Genomic DNA, 18411 nt, shown 5'->3' with positions numbered 1-18411 from the left:
AGGCCAAGACTTCTGCAGGCTTTGTATGTCCCAAAACCATCAACAACTTAGCCCCTGGCATCTTTAAAATGCGAATTTAAAGTCCTGCAGGAGCAGGGAAAAACAAATGGGATGTGAACATACAGATGAAGCAGAAGGAAATAAAATAATGCACCACAAATAACTTGCTGAATAGTTCAACAGTCTTCCTACCGGTGTTTATACAGATGTAACAGCACAGCAGTTTTTATGAGGACTGATCAATTGCTGTTATTACTGATACTAAAAGAACATCTTTTTTCTCTCTTAAAACATGCCTTAAAGTTGTGTGATGCCTTTCCCACAGTACATTCTGAGGCACATGTTAGATTTGGGAGCTCAGCTCTATGGGCTGTCTTTTATGTCTTTTGGGCTTGACTAAAGGTACATTCAGTATTGTTAATCCTCAAAATCTGGAAATACGTTCTGGTTCAAGGAACAGGTGTATGAGTTACAGAAAAAGTTCTACTCTTCAGTGTTGCTGTGCTGGCTGATGCTCTTTTCACTTGCTACTGAGACACAATGTGTGAGCAGATGAGACAAATGGCAACATTTCACAAGAAAATTTTCTCAGCAAAAATGCACAAATCAAGTTCATGTTTGCTTTTATTTGTTCTCAAGAATGTAGTTCATAATTTTATATGTACAATATCAGATTCTTGAATTTACTGAAATTAATTTCCTTCCTAAATTCTCACACATTTTTATTCAGTATTATTTTCCTACACAATTATGTCCAAAATATTCTAAAAGGAATAGAAACTGCATGAAATTATTTCTGCAAGCAAGCTTCTTGCCTAATTACATATTGCAGGATTCTGAAGACTAAGGGAGGTATTTCTGCTGAAATATTTGTTTAAAAAATGCAACCAACCAAACAAACCAATCAGTTATCACTGATTTTTTTTCTAAATATTAATAATACTATTATATTTCTTTCTCTGTACTCATGCTATTGCATAGATTCACTCCCTGTCCATGATGCAGCAGGCAAGTATTCTCCCAGGTCTTCAGTATTTCTAGGATTTTTTCAAGGCACTGGTGGTCCATAAAAATCCTCAGCTGCTCTTAAAGATTATTTAAGAGCTTCCTCCATGGAGCAATCATGAGACAGCCACTTTGCCCAGCCCCAGCTGTGTGACAGGTATTTAGTTTATCTGATGACTGGTTGAGAATGTAACCAAAATATGAACCAACAGCATGAAAAAAAGCCCACCCTGCTTAGAATTAGTATGTCAGAGGATGATTGTGTTTTTTAAGTTGCTTTCGTGGGAGTTGTTTTGAACCCTTTTGAACAGTTTTATTACATAGTGTTTCTCTATGCATTGTTTTTTTATAATGAAGGCCTGCATATTGACACAAAGTGTCTGGGGAGATCTGGAAGTGGCAACAAGTATTTTTACATTTTTCCTTCTACATCACCACCCTGTTATCACAGAATCATCAAGGCTGGAAGAGACTTGCAATATCATCTAGTTCAACTATATGTTGCATTAGTAATTTTTCCCTCTATATGTCAGTAATAAGGCAAGTTAAAAAGCAATTGAAGATACATTTTTAAAGATCATGACAACATTTTTTTTGCCAGTTTCATAGTATTTTCAGCCCTCCTGCTTAGAATAAGGTCTGTCTTGGCTAATTTTATTTATCTAAAAACATTCAAACTCAGGATATTTTATGATTCTATGATATTCTAGTTTTCAATTGAGAAGAACTTGTGCTTTTATGCTTAAATTATAAGGTATATTTAAAAATAGGTTGTTTAATCCATGTGCTCTTTCTTTTAGCCTTGTCCTGTCTTTGTGATACTCTATGCATCTTCCTGGGATGCTGAGTCAGCTTTTAGAATTAACCAGATCCACAAGTTCAGGTTCTAATCAGGAGGGTACTTCTAGCATATTTGTTTTGGATCACTAGTCCTGAACACATCTGCTGGGAGAGCTACTGCTAAAGTATGCTCTTTTGGCAGATACACAGGAGCTATTAATAAATAAACTTGCATTTCTTGGAAAAAGCAAACGGGATTGTTCCCAGTTAACACCTTTGTGCTACTGCTACAGAAGGGAGCACCATAACCAGCTGCCAACTAAACCACCTCTCTTGCACTGACTAGCCAAGCTGGGCTGGCACGGGTGAAAGGTCTGCTCTCCTATAGTAAATCAGATTATAACAAGTACTGCCTTAGCATTTATTCCTTTCAGAGGTCTCAGTTGTTAAATGAGGGGCAGCTGTGGTTGTACAGGTGTTCCTCTGAGGAAGGGCAGTACCTTGCTGTGTCATGACGACAAATTAAAGCTGCAGTCCAGCCCATGGAGTTTCAAGAAAACCACAACAAATTCAGAAGCTTTTGGTATAAAATCAATGATGCTCTGATAAAAATAATATTTCTATCACTGTAGACTACTACTTTGTCTTATCTTTAATGGGACTTCTTTTTTTTAAACTGGTTTTAACATGTAATGTTTTGGCTGTGTTTAGAATTTATCATACATTTTTCTCAGTAAAGTAGGTTCTGATAATAGGTTTTTTTTTTTTTCTTTTGGTACAGATTAAAGAGCATCTTGCCAAGGGTCAGAGGATGTTGGCTGGTGATGGCATGTCCCAAGTAACCAAGACACTATTGGATTTAACGCAGAGGAAAAATTTTTATGCTGGGGACCTTCTAATTTCTGTGGAAATTCTCAGAAATGTTACAGACACATTTAAAAGAGCGAGTTATATCCCTGCATCTGATGGGGTGCAGGTAAGAGAAACATTGTAAAGGTAATGTTTCAGTTGATGGAGTTTATTTCTGTATATTGCAGTGTACTGCACAGCAACTGGTTTGCCCACAGAGGAAACAAAAGTCTTCCACATGATAGACACAAGCATTCTTTGCATAAAACTAAGATCCAAGTGTGAAATTGGAAGATTCAGCTACGTTTAAGACAAATATCCAAACCAATGCAGCAGGTGAAAAATGTAAATGCTTTATTTGTAGCATTTCAGGGTCTTTGTCTTTCAAGGTTTGGTTGACTGATAGGTGGTGTTGGTAATTTTTGGCACTATGCATTTTGCTAGTGTTCTTTGTTCCAGTTCATTTCAGTTCTAAACTAGTTCATTTCAGTTCAAAATCCAACCACATTGTTATGTAATTCTGGCATTGGTTCTTCATTTCAGATAAATGAAGCTTATTAAAAGTGCGCAGAAATGATGGATAGAGCATTTAATATAAATTTTCTATTTTACATGTTAGATTAAGTCTTCTTGTGCAAGAGGACAAATAAAATGCTGTTAGATGTAAAACAAATATAATTATTTCTACATAATGGACTGGACAACTCTTACTTAGAACTTCTGGATAAAGATATTGGTTTCATCTTATATCTGAAAATTTTAGACAGTTTTCAGAGATTGTAGACTACTGACAAAGAATACTAAGAGGCAGATGTGTGTAATATTTATGAAAAAGAGAGATTAATGATCATTCATAAATTACAAATGAAGTTATTAATGCAGATCATGTATATGTATCTCTGTAAAGGTAAGCATAAATTATAAATACACTTCAGTATAGAATCATGCAGATGAAGGGAGATATGTTGGAAAAGACATTTTTTCACAGTTTATTATTCAAGACTTGCTATTATATTTTCTCTTTTCTAGTTTTTCTGTGCACAAAGAACAATTAAGTTCCACAGTAAAACCGACATACCTTGTGTTGGCCTGTAGCCAGCTGAAAGTATTTTTTTTAAACAAAGCTTTTCAAAAAGTATGTTTGCTGAGAAATTCTTTTTTTTTTTTATTAAGTGAGAGTCATTATCTATTCAGTAATAGCTTTACCATTAAGCAGGATGTTATACACTGAAAATTTTCATGCAATCAAGAGTCTGATAGCCCAGTGTGACTTCTTCATGGTTCACAGGCACTAAAAACTCTTTAATAGAACTAGTCTGGAGAAATTGAAATCTTGAGTGATTTTGTCCATGGGCCTTGCATATCAGGTCATTTGCAGTTTACATATGTTAAAGAGAATTTGATTCTTTTCCCACTGATGATAGTGCCAAAAGTTTTGCTTCATTCTGCAATGTAGATCTGTTTCCAAAATTCTAATAGTATTCAGGCATAACTTGACAATGTTATTAAATATTTTTAAAGAATTTTAATAAATAATGTAGAAATTAGGAAATTAAAAATATAACAATTGGTAAGCCATATTCTGAAGGATTTCTCAAACCAAAGAAAAATAACTGTATTTCAGTATTTGCATGCCTAAATACAAAGAGTTCCTTAATCCCAGTTTAAAAAGACACTCAAACTCCAAGTCAGAAAAAATAAAAGTATCAAAAAAGAAAAGAAAAAGAACGAACATCAAGCTAAGGTAAAATTAAAAAAAAAGAAAAAAACAGTGGACAGTATTCAGGAAAGTAAGTGAAATCAGACTAAAACGCGTGTTTGGCCCAGGGGATATATTAAGAAAGGTTCCTTTTACTGACTTCCGATGATATATAGTGAAATCCTGGTTCGGTAACAAAAGTTTAAAATTTCTATAAATTTCTGAGAAACATGGATTTTTCCATATGTAAACATATGTCATATTCTACCATACTCTGGAGTATTGTATTTATTTTTTATTTTCATTAGGACATACTTTCATACTTCCTAGCTCATCATCAAAGTGAGTTACAAAAAGGTAAAAATTAAAATTGCATGAAAAGTCTTCTTTATGTAGAAGCTCTGTGTGATGTTCTAATTCCATTCTATATTTTAACTAGATAGAGTAGAATTTCTTATTTGATGTATTTTGGTTTTTAAGAAATTATCAGAAATGCATGAGTGAGGTTTAAAATCCCTAAAAGCCATAATTTATCACTTTGTGTGATGTTGGAAAAGTAGGTTATGATGAATTACGGACAACAGGTTTTTTTTAAGATCCGTGCAAAAACAACACTTGAATTATGACTGAGAAAGAAAAAATATATATGTCTGAATATATTTGTTTCTTATACACTCCATCCATCTAGATGGTCCTTCAAATGACTACAATATCTGTTTTATATTCAGTATTAATATTCATGAATAGTGCAAGATTTGTAATTCAGAGACTCCATAACAAAATGAATGAACAGAAAAGTGAGATAAAATTTGAAAATTTCCAGCTAATTCTCAAAAATGAAGGTGCTGCTGCCTGATGTGCTGCATTGAAAATGCCTCTTGTTTAGGCAGACATTTCCAAGAGCAAAATAAAGTTTTTAAGGTATGCATATTTAGTGCCAAGTTATTTATTACATGACTCCTTTTATTTTGCATCTTTTAACTGTTTTTTGCAACAATATCTATGCATACTTGAACATACAATGTCAGGAACAAAAATAACCATTTATGACGCAGTTGAACAAGAAAGTGTCTTGCATCAGTGACTGAGAATATCAGTGCAGTAGCAGAAATTATTGCAAGACAAGGCATCCAATTCTTCTATAAGCAAGGTGTTTCATGTAATACAGGAATTCTTTAAAATACCCTCTGCAGGTACACTGAGGCTATGAGATGGTCACTGCACTTAGGTGAGAATGATTCTAGCAGGAAGAAAATACAAATTTTAAATAAGCAAAATGGAAGCAATGTTTTGAAATATTATCCAGAACTGGTCTAAAAGTGCTTGAACTTCCTTCTAAGGACAGGATGGCAGGAAAGTAACTGCATTTCAGGACAGAATGGCAAAACAAGTTCTACAATCCCCTGATGCATCAACCAACAGGAAAAAAGGTTTCTCTCCAAAGAAGTTAGAGCAGTCTAATCCCTTTTATATTAGCCATAGGGACTATTGCTGTGAGTCAGGGTTTAACAGGATTGTCCAATATTTTTTCCTCCACCTTCCCCCTCCCACACACACATTCACTATGCTGAAGTCCAAAAGTGGAGGTGACTTAAGGCTATCCATTAATTCCTCCTAGGGAGGAATTCTCTAACTGTATAAAAGGATTTCTGACAGCTTTATGCCTGCAGAGAGGGTCAAAGAATTTGGACTGGAACAGAGAACTACATCCATTTTATTACAGTAGAAAAAATTGAAAGGAAGGAAATTAAATTAGGAAAATGTTGCTGTCCATTCCCAGCTGTAACTGGCATGATCATGAAAAATAAAAGGGCAAAAATAAAGGACTTCAAAATTTGGTTCTGGCTGTCCCAACATTTTCTATAGTGACTAGTTCAGTATTATGCAAGCCTGCCTATGAAAGAAAGAAGCTTGATTCTACAGGGAGGTCCAGTGTTTACTGCAGTAATTCCCTCAGATCACATCCATAATGCTTCTAAAATTTAGCCTTCACACCTGTCAATCATTTTACTAAAGGACAATGCTGTTTCTTTCATGATTAATGCAATAAACAAGAGAGTAGTCAAAGTAGGACAAAGACTTTTTAACCCTTCTTCCCCTGATATGCATTTTTTAAATGCATCTCATATCTATTCATTATTGAAGCAGGAAATCCATTTGCTCATCTCCGTTTAATTCACAAAGCACTGGCATTGCTTTGAAAAATCACTTGGACTGAAAAACCTGCACACATCTCACCCTCCAGTGCTACCATAAATATGGCACCAACCAAGATTAGAAATAGAGAAAAAAGATCCTAAGAAGAAATATATTTGTATTACTAATTTCATACACCTAATTTATATTTTTTTGGCAAGTGCAAAAATATATATTAGGCAATTTATTGCTCATCTTTTGTTTTTGTTGGAGTCTAGCATTATTTATAAACTTTTCCACATATATTTCTGTCAATTATTGGTAATTTTAAAGCTTTCTGCAACTAAAATGAATATAAATGTTAACTAATATATAATATTATTAGAAAAGCCATGTAGTATATCTGCAAGAAATATTTTAAACTCCTGAGTGCTCTTCATGCACTCGTTAGACAGAATGGATACTTTTGCAATTAAGGCTTAGACTGCAGGGGAATCAGTGTCTGCAGTGTGAGGCAAAACTTCCTTCAGAACAACTCTCTAGTATGATAAATTGTCCCACACTGAGCTCCATGCAGCTGCTGCTAGACTGCTGCCAATGCCCTAATAAGTTAAAGTTAAAATTTCCATCCACTGCATTTCTACAGCATTACACTGGAAGAGTTGAGAACTACCATGTTTGGAAAAGTGTTTTCTTTCAGGCAAAATCTTTCAGAAGGCCGACTCTACCTAGTAGAAGTCTTCACCAAATTACAATCCCCCACAGTTGGTGTGATTGCAGTGCCATGAAACTGGCATGCTTTGACCAATACAATTTATTTTACTGGAGGGACCAGTGAAGATGTACATTTTTCATAGCTGAAGTTGAATTTACAGAATTGTGATTTGCCAACCTGGTTAAACAGGCAATTCCTTTGTCACAAATACCAAATGGAACTCCTTGCATTGTGCTTTATTTTGTTATGGAATGTCTGAAAGGGATTAAATGTATTCCAGGTATATAAGCAGTATGTAACTATATCTATTCTTCTTATTCTTAACTTGACTGGAAAGTCTTTAGTATTGCTGTAAATTGGATCAAATAATGAAAACATTTTTCTTTTATGTCCTACCATTAATTCCCATCTTGTCCAAATGCTCACTTAAATTTTCATAGGAGCTTGCTGAATCATTTTGTTTCTTTTCATGAAGTTTATGTATTAGTGAAACTTGTGGATATTTTGCTAGTGACCTCTGTGAGAGAAGAGTTGTAGTGTCATTAATGAACAGGATTATTTTGTCCAAATTCAGCAAAATCTCAGTCACCTCTAGAGTAAATTTGGTCAAGTTAAAGAAATTTTTATCCATGTGAATTTTATAGTTAGCATTATTAACTTCCTAATGGTTAGGCAAAGATAGATCCTCTTGCTTGTCAGGTCTTTAGTATTGGGACCAGGTTAGACTGGTAAAATGTTATTATAAAAACTTTTTCACAAATTTTCTTCAATTTTGCATTCTAAAATGTTTTACTTATATAGTTGTGAGACACCTAAAATGTTGATGATATCTCTCATTTGAAATGTTTTTTCAAGCATACCCACCACAGACTAATGTTAGAAGTTTTTCCTTTCTGGTTTTAGTCATTGTGCAGTTGAATCCTTTGTAATTTCATTAATACTGAGTTAAAGTTGCTTCTTACTTAAACCTTATTTAGGTCCTGTTTATTCCCTAAAATGCGTAAAAAGTAAGTGCAGGTGAGGTAGTGACCAGTAATCTGAGTTCCAGCAAGGTCACATTGTTGGTATTCCAGGTAAAGTTTTTTGAAATTGTGGGGAACTTAATTGCACTCTTCAGTTAAGGTTACTGGAAACTACATGTATCTTTTATGAAGGAACAGAAAAATTATAATTGGCAGGCTGTAGACAAAATTGACATTCTGCACAAAATGTGATACAGAGATGAGAACAGACTGCACAAATTCTTAGCTTTTAGGGATGAAGAAGTTGGGAATACAAATTGCTAGAGAGAGCAGACAAAATTAGAAAGGAGATTTCTCCACAAACATTTGGAGAAAAGTGATTTTTTTAAATGTATCATTTGTATCTAACTCTTCTGCATTTTTCCCCTTAAATGAATAGGAGAATCAGAAAAAGGAGTTAACAGCCTAAGGTCAAAGAAACAGAAACTGCTTATTCCTTTTAAGTTGAAATTCCTAAAAGGATAGAGACAAGTGTGACACATAGAAGTAAGAAGCATCTGATTTGAAACTGTATTGACCATTGAAATGTCATTGAATGCCCTATATATGGTTATTAAGGATCATTTTCTCATTTTGAATAGAAACTAAAGGCTGGAGACTGGTGCTTCTTAAATGTACTTTGGTTTTTTGCAAAATCTATAGTTGTCTAGTTTCTGGAATGAGAGCAATTTGTGAATAGAATGCCATCACATTTAAAAGTTTAGCAAGTTTGAAATGGTTCTTGTTTCATAAGAAGTGGTACTATGGAACATGATTATATACACAAGAATTAAAAATTTACCAAAAAATATGTGCCCTCTTATCAAATGTATTATTTTGTCACATCATCTCTTCTACTGACAGAAAATAGGTTGCAGAACTCTGTCTGTAATAGGGAAAGGAAAGCCTTCTTAATGTTAGATTAAGGATGTGGTCGTTCATATCTTTCAAATCATTTTACTTAGTCATTCATTTACTTGATTTTTCAGAACTTCTTTCAAATCATAAGTAATCTATTAGATGAAGAAAACAAAGAGAAGTGGGAAGATGCGCAACAGGTAAGATTTGACAAAATTTAATATAGGTTTTCAGAAATCAGGTTAAAGATGCACCCTGCTGTTGTTGAAAGAAAATCCTAAGTGATAGAATATTTGGGGGGGGAAAATTGGTCCTTTTCAAAAAGGAGCAATTCAGGACCCACCAGCTAATTTCTTATATTGAAATTATATTTAGAATATAAGCTGCTTCTCTTGATAAAAATAGATTTTTATTAACATTCCATAAGATTATTCACTATGTCTTTGCTTTGGACATTGTAATGAAGTACATACAAAAGCTGAAAAATGCTACTGAGGGCTAGCTGCAATGCTGCTTTTGTCAAACACAACACATCAGACCCCACCCAGAGACCTCATGCAACACCTCTAAACAACTTACAGAAATGCAAACAGGTGACCTGTCATATAAGGTTGTATTTAGAAGAAAAGTTGTCATCCTCAGGACTGAAAAGTTTCTGGTCTAGAAATTTTTATAAAATAGGAAAGTCTAGCAAAAATCATGAATGTATGATAAAAGAGCTAAAATTCAAATACCGCCCCCCTTTTTTTTTTCTTGCATACAAGAATTTCCTATATTTCCTGCATGGGAACTTCTTATACCAAGAAGTTACTGGACAATGTTAAGATTTGTGTTCTTGAACATGACCATAATACTGTCAGGTTTATTCAGGTACAAATAACACTGGCAATGGGGATGAACATAGTTATGTAAAGAGGAAAATTTGTGGGGATGCTCAAAGGCAGGGAAACATTTTTCATGGAGAAGGATTAAACAAAACAAGATACTTCCGAATGGAAGATTCAAGTGCGCTTATTTGCAATAGGAGCTTTTAAAAGCAGGAGTGGTTTGGATGATGTGCTGCAGGAGTACTTAATCTACTCATTTGTGCTTCTTGTAAAATAACTAAAGGACATCAAAATAGTGGCAGATTCAGAATGAATACAGGACATACTTATTCTGTAAGTATTCTGTAAGAAGGCTACCTTGCAGGACTTCTTACAACTGAAAGGACACAAGTTAAAAAGGTAAATAGGCAAATTTATTGAAGAAAAACCGTAAGGCATAAGGCAGTCTTTTGGCAAAAAAAGCTGGGCAAGACTTTCCAAGCTAGTATCACAATATTCCTGTCTCCTTATACTCTTCCTTAGATATCAGCTTTTTGCTACTGTCAAAGGCATGAAAATACCTTACATAGATCTGTGCTCTACTCTTGTGTAGTCATTGTGACTGTATTCTATAGATACTTGAACTTTGTTCACTTTTTGTGTCATTCCTAATAAATCACAAGGTACTTAAAGATCATTGAAGCTATTTACCCTCAGTTCTGTAAGTTCACATTTATGATATCACTGAGAAAGGGAAGATCAAGTTTTTTCACTACTAATTCAAACCTTGCAGTAGGCACATGACACTGCAGCTGACCCAGTACAATTCAGCTGGGAATCATATTTTTTCTTTTCCTGTTTTTCTGTTCCTCTGTAGAAGAGCCAGATACAAAAATAGACAAAGTGTGTCATTTTCTTTAGCAGTGATGGATGGAAGCAGCAAAATCACATACATGGGGGCGGTTTCCATAAACAACACCAAGATAAGGATATTAAGCAATTATTTGAGCCCTACTAATAAACAGACATGATACCACTCCAATGGTTTTGACCTTGTCTTCTACCTCCATCTTGCCTGCTTACCCATGCCATGTCAGCCATCTGACACTGGAGATTTGGGGATGACAGCACTTAGGAGGAAATTCTGAGAATGTGGAGACAAAGAGGCAACAGTAAATCTCCATTTCCGTCTTTTCACTGCTGCTTGTAGAAGGAGCAATGTTGAAAAACAGAGAGGGAACAAGTTGTTTCTACTTTTCCTCCTTCACTCTGCCTGGTAAATCATTGTGTCACAGGTCTAGATACAGCAGAAACCCAAATGAACCAAGATGAGCTGAATCCAGGAGTATTGGGGGCATAGGTTCCTGGTTGCAAAGTTAGAGGCTTCACTAAATTTTAGACCACTGAGATATGAACCCCCCAATACCCCTAGTCTTATTACTGTTTTTGTGCAGTTACATAAGCAGACTCAAAGTAACCTTGGAAGCAAATAGTTCTTCATAACAGCTTGGAGGAGTGAGCAGGCACTAATGAATAAAGGTGATTCTGTTTCTGATTCAGCCACTCAGCTTAATTTTCTGTAATAAAAGATTGCAAACCTAGGTGCAGTCTGACCAACCTTTTTGCCAGCTTGCACAGTTTTCTTAAACTCCACAGCTACTGTTAGCATAGATCTCTTAGCCTGTTTTCTAGATTCTTTACTGGAAAGAAAATCTTACTCACTGTCAGCAAATTGCTGACTTTCAATCAAGTATACAGCTGCAATGCCTCAACACATCTGTTTTTCTAGCTGAAATGCCAACAGTTAATAACCATTAATTACAGGTTATATACCATACAGATAAGGAGCACTCACTTTAATACTTGCCTTTTTTTTAAGAGCTGATGTAAAGCACTGCTCACAAGCCATTTCAATCCACAATGTGTAAGTCTATACTGGAGTTTCAAAACATGGGAGCTGTTCTGCATATTCTTCATCAAGATCTGCCAGCATCCTATTGATTAACCAGTACTTCAGTACTTCAGAAAAACCCAGAATACCTGCTCAACTGAGTGCTCAACAGTTAATTACTATACAATTTTATATGCAAGAACAAGGGTTTAAAAAATCTGACATTTTTCCTTAGTACATAATCTGTGAGTATGTGTGCTTTGCATGAGATGGATGCAAAACCCACACTTATGACCTCAGTAATTCATCCTTAAGAAGATGGACATTAAGTCTCTATCACCTGAAGCAGCATTTGCAACCTGTTAGCATAATTATCACAACAAATTCTTCTTCAAAACAGTATTACTGCTCTACCTTTTATTAACAGATACATGCAGGAAACAAAGCAAAAAATTCGCTATTCTGAACCTAATAACTGTGGACCTAGATGGAGCAAGATGAAGATGGAGAGCAGCATGCTGGAATTTATAGTCTCATTAGGGCTTTTTTAGAGTCTGCAGTCCCAGTAGTGGAAAGAATGGGTTGAATATTGCTTATAAAGTGAAATTTGAACATTTCACTGATATGAAGAAAAAACCACCATGAATAGGTCATCTGTTATTTTTTCTATTGCAAGACACTCTGCTACTGAAAATTGTCTTGTTCATAACAGGCAATAAAAACCAATTTTTTTTTAATGTTTGTGATATGAACAGAACTTTTAGTCTTATTAATAACTGTTATATCTCTAATGATTTTTTTGATGAATTGTTATTGTATTATTGTTAAATATTAAAGAAAATGTTTAATATTTTAAAATGTTTTAAGCTTTAAAAATTATTAAACATTTTTAAAAGCTTTAAAAATTATTTTTAAAAGCTTTTTAAAATTTTTTTTTAAATTTTTTTTAAAAAAAAGCTTTCAGCTTTGCAAATAAATTTTATTTTTTGAAAATGTGGTTTTATAATTTTAAAAGCCAAATTGAGAGGCTACATTAGCAATGCCAAGGCTACTGCAATTTATTTTAGTTTACTCTGTACAGTTCTGGGCTCCTCAGTACAAGACAGAAAGTAACGGCATGAGCCCAGAAAAATACCACGAAGTTGTTTAGGGGAGTAGAACATTAGATATGCAAAGATAGGCTGAAATAGCTGATACTCTCTTGTTTGAAAACATGACAATATTAAAAGTTCCTGAAAGCGAAAAGAGTAAAGAAGACTGAGCCAAGTCTCAATGGTGTCCGTTGACAGAATAAAAAACAAGGCACAAAAATTAAAATACAGAAAATGCCATTCATGTATAAGAAAAGGTGGGAGTGGGAGTGATTGAATGCTAGAACATGTTGTGCAGATAAGCACTGGGGTCATCTTCCTGGGAGACATTCAGAATCCAGCTGTGTGAGTTCCTGGGCAACTTGCTAGAGCTGATATTGCTTTCCACAGAGGCTTGAGCTAGATGATTTCCACTGACCCCTTCTAACCTCCAATATTCTATGATTCTACTACTCCATATCAGCAATGAAAATAATAGTACCAGTAAAAATTTAACTTACTTACATGTTGTCTAATGCAACAAAGGTTGTCATACTGTCAAGGCCACAGTAAGATTTGCATTACTGTTTGTATCAGTAGTTCTGAAGTTACTGAAGATATCTTCAGAGGAAGGAAGAATATTTTAATTAGAGTTGTTCTGTAATATGAAATGCTTTAACCATTAATGAAAGTAATGGCCACTAAGTTTTTGAGAAGGGCAGTGACTTAGCGGAAACATTTTCCACAGTTCTAGTTGATTTCATGTAACTTTATGGGAAGTAGTGTCTGTTTATATGAGGATATAAACAGACTGTTATATCTGTGCAACTGTTACTTCTCAATTTGCTTTTGATGGCATTTAGATTTTATTTGAATTTGCAGCTGAGGACATTTTGTATTATAGTAAATGTCATGTCTGACCTTCCTTTGTTAGATCTATCCAGGTTCAGTGGAGTTAATGCAGGTGATTGAAGATTTTATACACATTGTTGGAATGGGAATGATGGACTTTCAGAATTCATACCTAATGACTGGAAATGTAGGTAAGAAATAGAAATTTCTTCTATCAAATTTATGACCTATTGAAAATCAGAAGTTCCAAGTATGTACTATAGAGTTGCTGCTTCTATCACATTCCAGATTATGTGTTGCTTGTTTATCCCCTCTCTGGTTTAGCACATGCAGAATGGCTTACATGTCGTATTTCTTCATAATTACATCTCAAAATCTAATGCAAAGTTTTAGAATCAAAATTAAGAAAATACTCAGAATACTCAGAATACTATGAGCTGTAGGTAGATTTTAGAGTGTTTCCAGGACATGTAGTGTTTCAAATGCTAATTTGTGAAATTGTGCTAATTGAGTTAAAATTCATATAGGTTATAGCGTGAGAAGTGTTTATTTTGTTGACATTGTCTTTTAATATTCCATTTTCCCCAAAAAAGGTCTTTGCAAATGTTATGGTGTGATAATAATCAATATAGACAAACAATAATTTTAAAAAATATACATTAGTTGCCAAAATAATTAAAGTATAGAATTTGTTATTATTTTAGTTTTTCTATGTGTAAAAGTTTAAAAATTTTATTTAGATTTATTTTTCAAACTTTGTTTTTGCCACTGGAGAGTTGCCAGGTTATAGTCATATAATAACAAGCATCAAATATAAAAATACCTGGCAACTCAATTACATTTGTTAGTACTTATAAATGAGCTGGAATGAAAGCATTTTTTTAAAAAATCAAACTTAAAAATCTGTTTGAAAAGCTATTCTCTAATAATTTTGTCTTTTTTTTAGTAGCTTTTTTATTCAATTTACTTGCTGAAGCTGCATTTTTATAGTGCCAGGAAAGTATTAGCAAGTTGTATGTAAGGAATAAATCCAAAATACGTATTGTCTGATAGCAAAACTTCTGGTGTTAATACATTTTTTCCGATTTTAAGTTAGCATCTTACTGCACATATACGCCAGCTTTTCAGCAAGTCATTAGAATGAGTAAGAAAATATGGTCATTTTGAAATTAGTTGGTGGAATAAAGCAGGGAAAATGTTGGATTGTCCCTATTGAATATTTACTTGCTGCTCTACAATAATAAATATTTATTATTGTTGTCCAGTTCATATTACAGAGTGACACTACTATAAGGCACAACCTTGTACTGGAGACATTTCAAAGAACTCCCCAAAAAGAACTCTGTCAGCCTTAAAATGTTTAAAACATTGCAGTAGGGTTTTAACCAGTGATTTATTATTTTTGTGGTACTACTGTTTGCACTTTAATACCACTTAAAGCTTCTTCCAGTTGGCAGTCCTTCATTGTGCTAGACCCTCCACAAATTTATAAAGGAAAGTATTTTTTCGGAAATGTTTGTTCTGTGAAAATTTTATGACAAAATAAAAAGTTGAACTTATTTAAAGCACACAGTCCATGCTGCTTGGCACATTGTAGTACATTCTAATCTGTTTGTCCTCTGAAAAATGTGAAAAAAATATCAAACAGGCAAATGCATTCAGATTAAGAAGGTGCATTCAAATAATCTATGTCTCTACATATTCATGGCTTCACATGGGAAACAACAACAACATTCCAGTTGGATCAGGAACTTTGCTGTGCACTGGCTGATTTAGATAACTGCAGAATCTTTACAGTCTTTCTTTTGATTATCTTCCTCTTCCCACATATAAGGTATTTTTAGGCACTCAGGAGGTCTGTTCTTAACTATAGGACCATCAAAGGAATAGAAAAAAAACTGAGAAATGAGTGGTGAAAACTGGAAATGAATTTATAGGTTTAATCTGACTTCCTAGCTCTGTGCCTTGATGTATTGGCATGAGTTTATCCACCCCATGCTTGTTCAGCCATCAAAAAAGGACAGGGTCACTGTGGTGTAAATCATTGATCAGAATACTTCAGCTCAGGTGACATGCTGAGATGGAGAGAGAAGGCTGTTATCAATAAGGAATAATTTCTTATTTTCACTAACAAGAAAGGAATGTATCTGGAATAATTCAGTTTTAGTGTAGTTGTCCTCAGGGCATTGGCATAACTGTCTGACTGCATATGTGTGGGTTTTAGGAAATATTTATGTTGATCTCAACTGAAAAGAATAAACTATGCAGTTTTGGACTGGTCAGCAATAATTATTCTATACCAACAAGAGTTTATAATATGTGAAGTCTTATCTATAACAATTCTTTTAAGTTGACAGACACATTTAATTCAGGCAGCAGATATTGTGCATAAATGAGACCCAAATTGTAACTGTATTCATCTTTAAATAGAAAAATCCAATAGTTCATAGAATAAAATCATAGAACAGTTTGGGTTAGAAGATACATTTTCAACTCACTGGTTGCTCAGAGCCCTATGGCATGTAACTGTGAATGTTTCCACGGAGGGGTATCTTCTACTACCTCTCTGGAAAACCTGTTTCAGTGTTCACCCACCCTTGTTGTAAAATATCTTTTCCTTATATCTAGTCTAAAGTTTTCCTGTTTGATCAAAACCATCACTCCTTGTCCTATTTCAACAGCCCTCTAAAACATTTTTTCATCTTTCTTATAAGGCCCCCTTTAGATAGTGAAAGGCTGCAATAAGATTTACCTGAAGCCCTCTCTTCTCCAGGCAGAAGAACCCCAACACTCTCAACCTGTCCTCATAGCAACAGTGCTCCAGCCCCCTGATCATTTTTCTGACCTTCCTCTGGACCCACTCAAACAGATTCATGTCCTTCCTGTGCTGGGAACCCCAGAGCTGGCTGCAGCACTGCCAGTGGGGTCTCACCAGAGTCGAGGAGCAGGATCACCTCCCTTACCCTGCTTTTGATGCAGTTCAGGATACAACTGGCTTTCTGGGCTGCAAGCCCTCAGGTCTAGCTTTTGATCCCCCAGTATTCCCAATTCTTTCTCCTCAGGGCTGGCCTCAATCAGCCTGTGCTGATGCCAGGGGTTGGGTAGCAGCAAGCCAGGTGCAGCACCTTGCATTTGGACTAGTTGAACCTCTTGAGGTTCCCATGGGCCCAGTTCTTGAACTTTTCCAGATCCCATTATTCAGGTGTGTCAACCACACCACTCAGCTCGGTGCCTTCTACAGACTTGCTGGGGACACATTTGATACCTTTGTCATTGATGAAGATGTTAAACAGCACTTGTCACAGCACAAACTCCTGAGGGACACCACTTGTCAAGTGTCCATCAGGATACTGAGCCATGAACTGCTACCCTCTGGATGTGACCAACCAAATTCTAGTCTATCAAAGAATCCCCCCATCAAATCCTTACCTCTACAATTTAGGGAGAAGGGTGTTGTTGGGACCATGTCAAAGGTTTTACAGAAGTCCAGAGGGCATCTGTGGCTCTTGCCTTGTCCACCGATGCAGTCACTCCATCACAGAAGACTAAGTTGGTTAGACAGACTTGCCCAAGGTGAAGCTGTGTTGCTGTCTTTAATCACCTCCCTGTCTTCCATTTGCCTTAGAATAGTTTCTATGAGAGTTCCAGGCACAGATGTGAGGCTCACAGGGGTCAATAGTTATTTACCATAAAATATTCCCTCAGCATCTTCATATGCTTTAAATGCTTTTTGCTGTGTTTTCATTTCCAAATCACTTTAAAGTTCAGAAAAATTACCCTAAATATGAACTAAATATGAGCTACATATGAACTGATGCTTCTTGTCAGAGAAAAAAAAATCCAGTTTAGTTGCAAATTTCACAGTAACACAGTGAGTTCTTAGTTTCTTCTACTAATTTCAGTTTATAAGTTCATTGCTAATTGAATGACATTTCTAATTGAATAGTAGTTGATGTAAAATTTGAGCGCCTAATTGTGTTTCACAGATATGCTAATCCCCTGAGATCTTCCACAGAGGGGATTTTATTTTCTCTTTCTTTCAAGACACAGAAAGAAGTAGTTGTGGCTTAAAAAGTTACTAAACAGCCATGCTGCAATGAATTTCCATTGCACATTCTCAATTGATGACAAATGGGAAGTGATGAAAGGTACATTAACTATACACTAGGCTATCACAAACCACATTATAATACATTTGAAAATAGCTAAGACCAAAAGTTGCCATGCCCCTGTTAAACTTTTCATTGTGATGGCCTTTAACATAAATTTTTCATTTCTTCAGAACAAAACATCAAAGACTGGTTTCAAATCCAGATAATCCAATATCTGTACTTTATTGGGAAAGCTCAGTCAATTCAAATGCATTTCCATTAAAGCAAGGCCCATCTCCTATTAGCTTTCCTCTCAAGGATAGTGAATACACTACGAAAAACATAACAAATGTAAAAGCAACCGTTTACTTTGTTTGTGCATGGTGGGGAAGGATGGTGTATGTTTTGTATATGGTATATCCTTGCACTCTGTATTATCTGCACTTCTTTAAGAAATGATTAGGTGAAATAAAAGCCTCTGATGGGAGGTAGAAGCCTTCTTCCTCATCCTGCTCTTTTTCTTCTTCTTCCTCCACCTCCTCCTCCTCCAGACCAGCTGAGCAGGCACACAAAAATGATAGTGCGAACAAACAGAAGCTTTCACTATCCCTCAGTGTCCCTGAATTCACTGAAAGCACAGACCCACCTGCAAGGGTAC

General features: G+C 35.1%; 1 protein-coding gene across 8 annotated transcripts in view; it reads left to right on the top strand.

Annotated features, from left to right (window-relative positions):
• ADGRB3 (adhesion G protein-coupled receptor B3) overlaps nt 1-18411 on the top strand; it is a 447230-nt gene that overhangs the window by 215911 nt on the left and 212908 nt on the right. For all 8 annotated transcript variants that reach the window (XM_059467469.1, XM_059467466.1, XM_059467467.1 and 5 more), the window contains 3 exons: nt 2567-2761; nt 9175-9243; nt 13745-13853. In XM_059467469.1, the coding sequence (XP_059323452.1) occupies nt 2567-2761; nt 9175-9243; nt 13745-13853 (373 nt within the window). The remainder of the gene's footprint in view (nt 1-2566; nt 2762-9174; nt 9244-13744; nt 13854-18411) is intronic.

The sequence above is a fragment of the Ammospiza nelsoni genome, chromosome 3, assembly GCF_027579445.1.
Source record: "Ammospiza nelsoni isolate bAmmNel1 chromosome 3, bAmmNel1.pri, whole genome shotgun sequence".
Taxonomy (NCBI): Eukaryota; Metazoa; Chordata; class Aves; order Passeriformes; family Passerellidae; genus Ammospiza; species Ammospiza nelsoni.
This window is presented reverse-complemented; position numbering and strand designations above follow the sequence as displayed.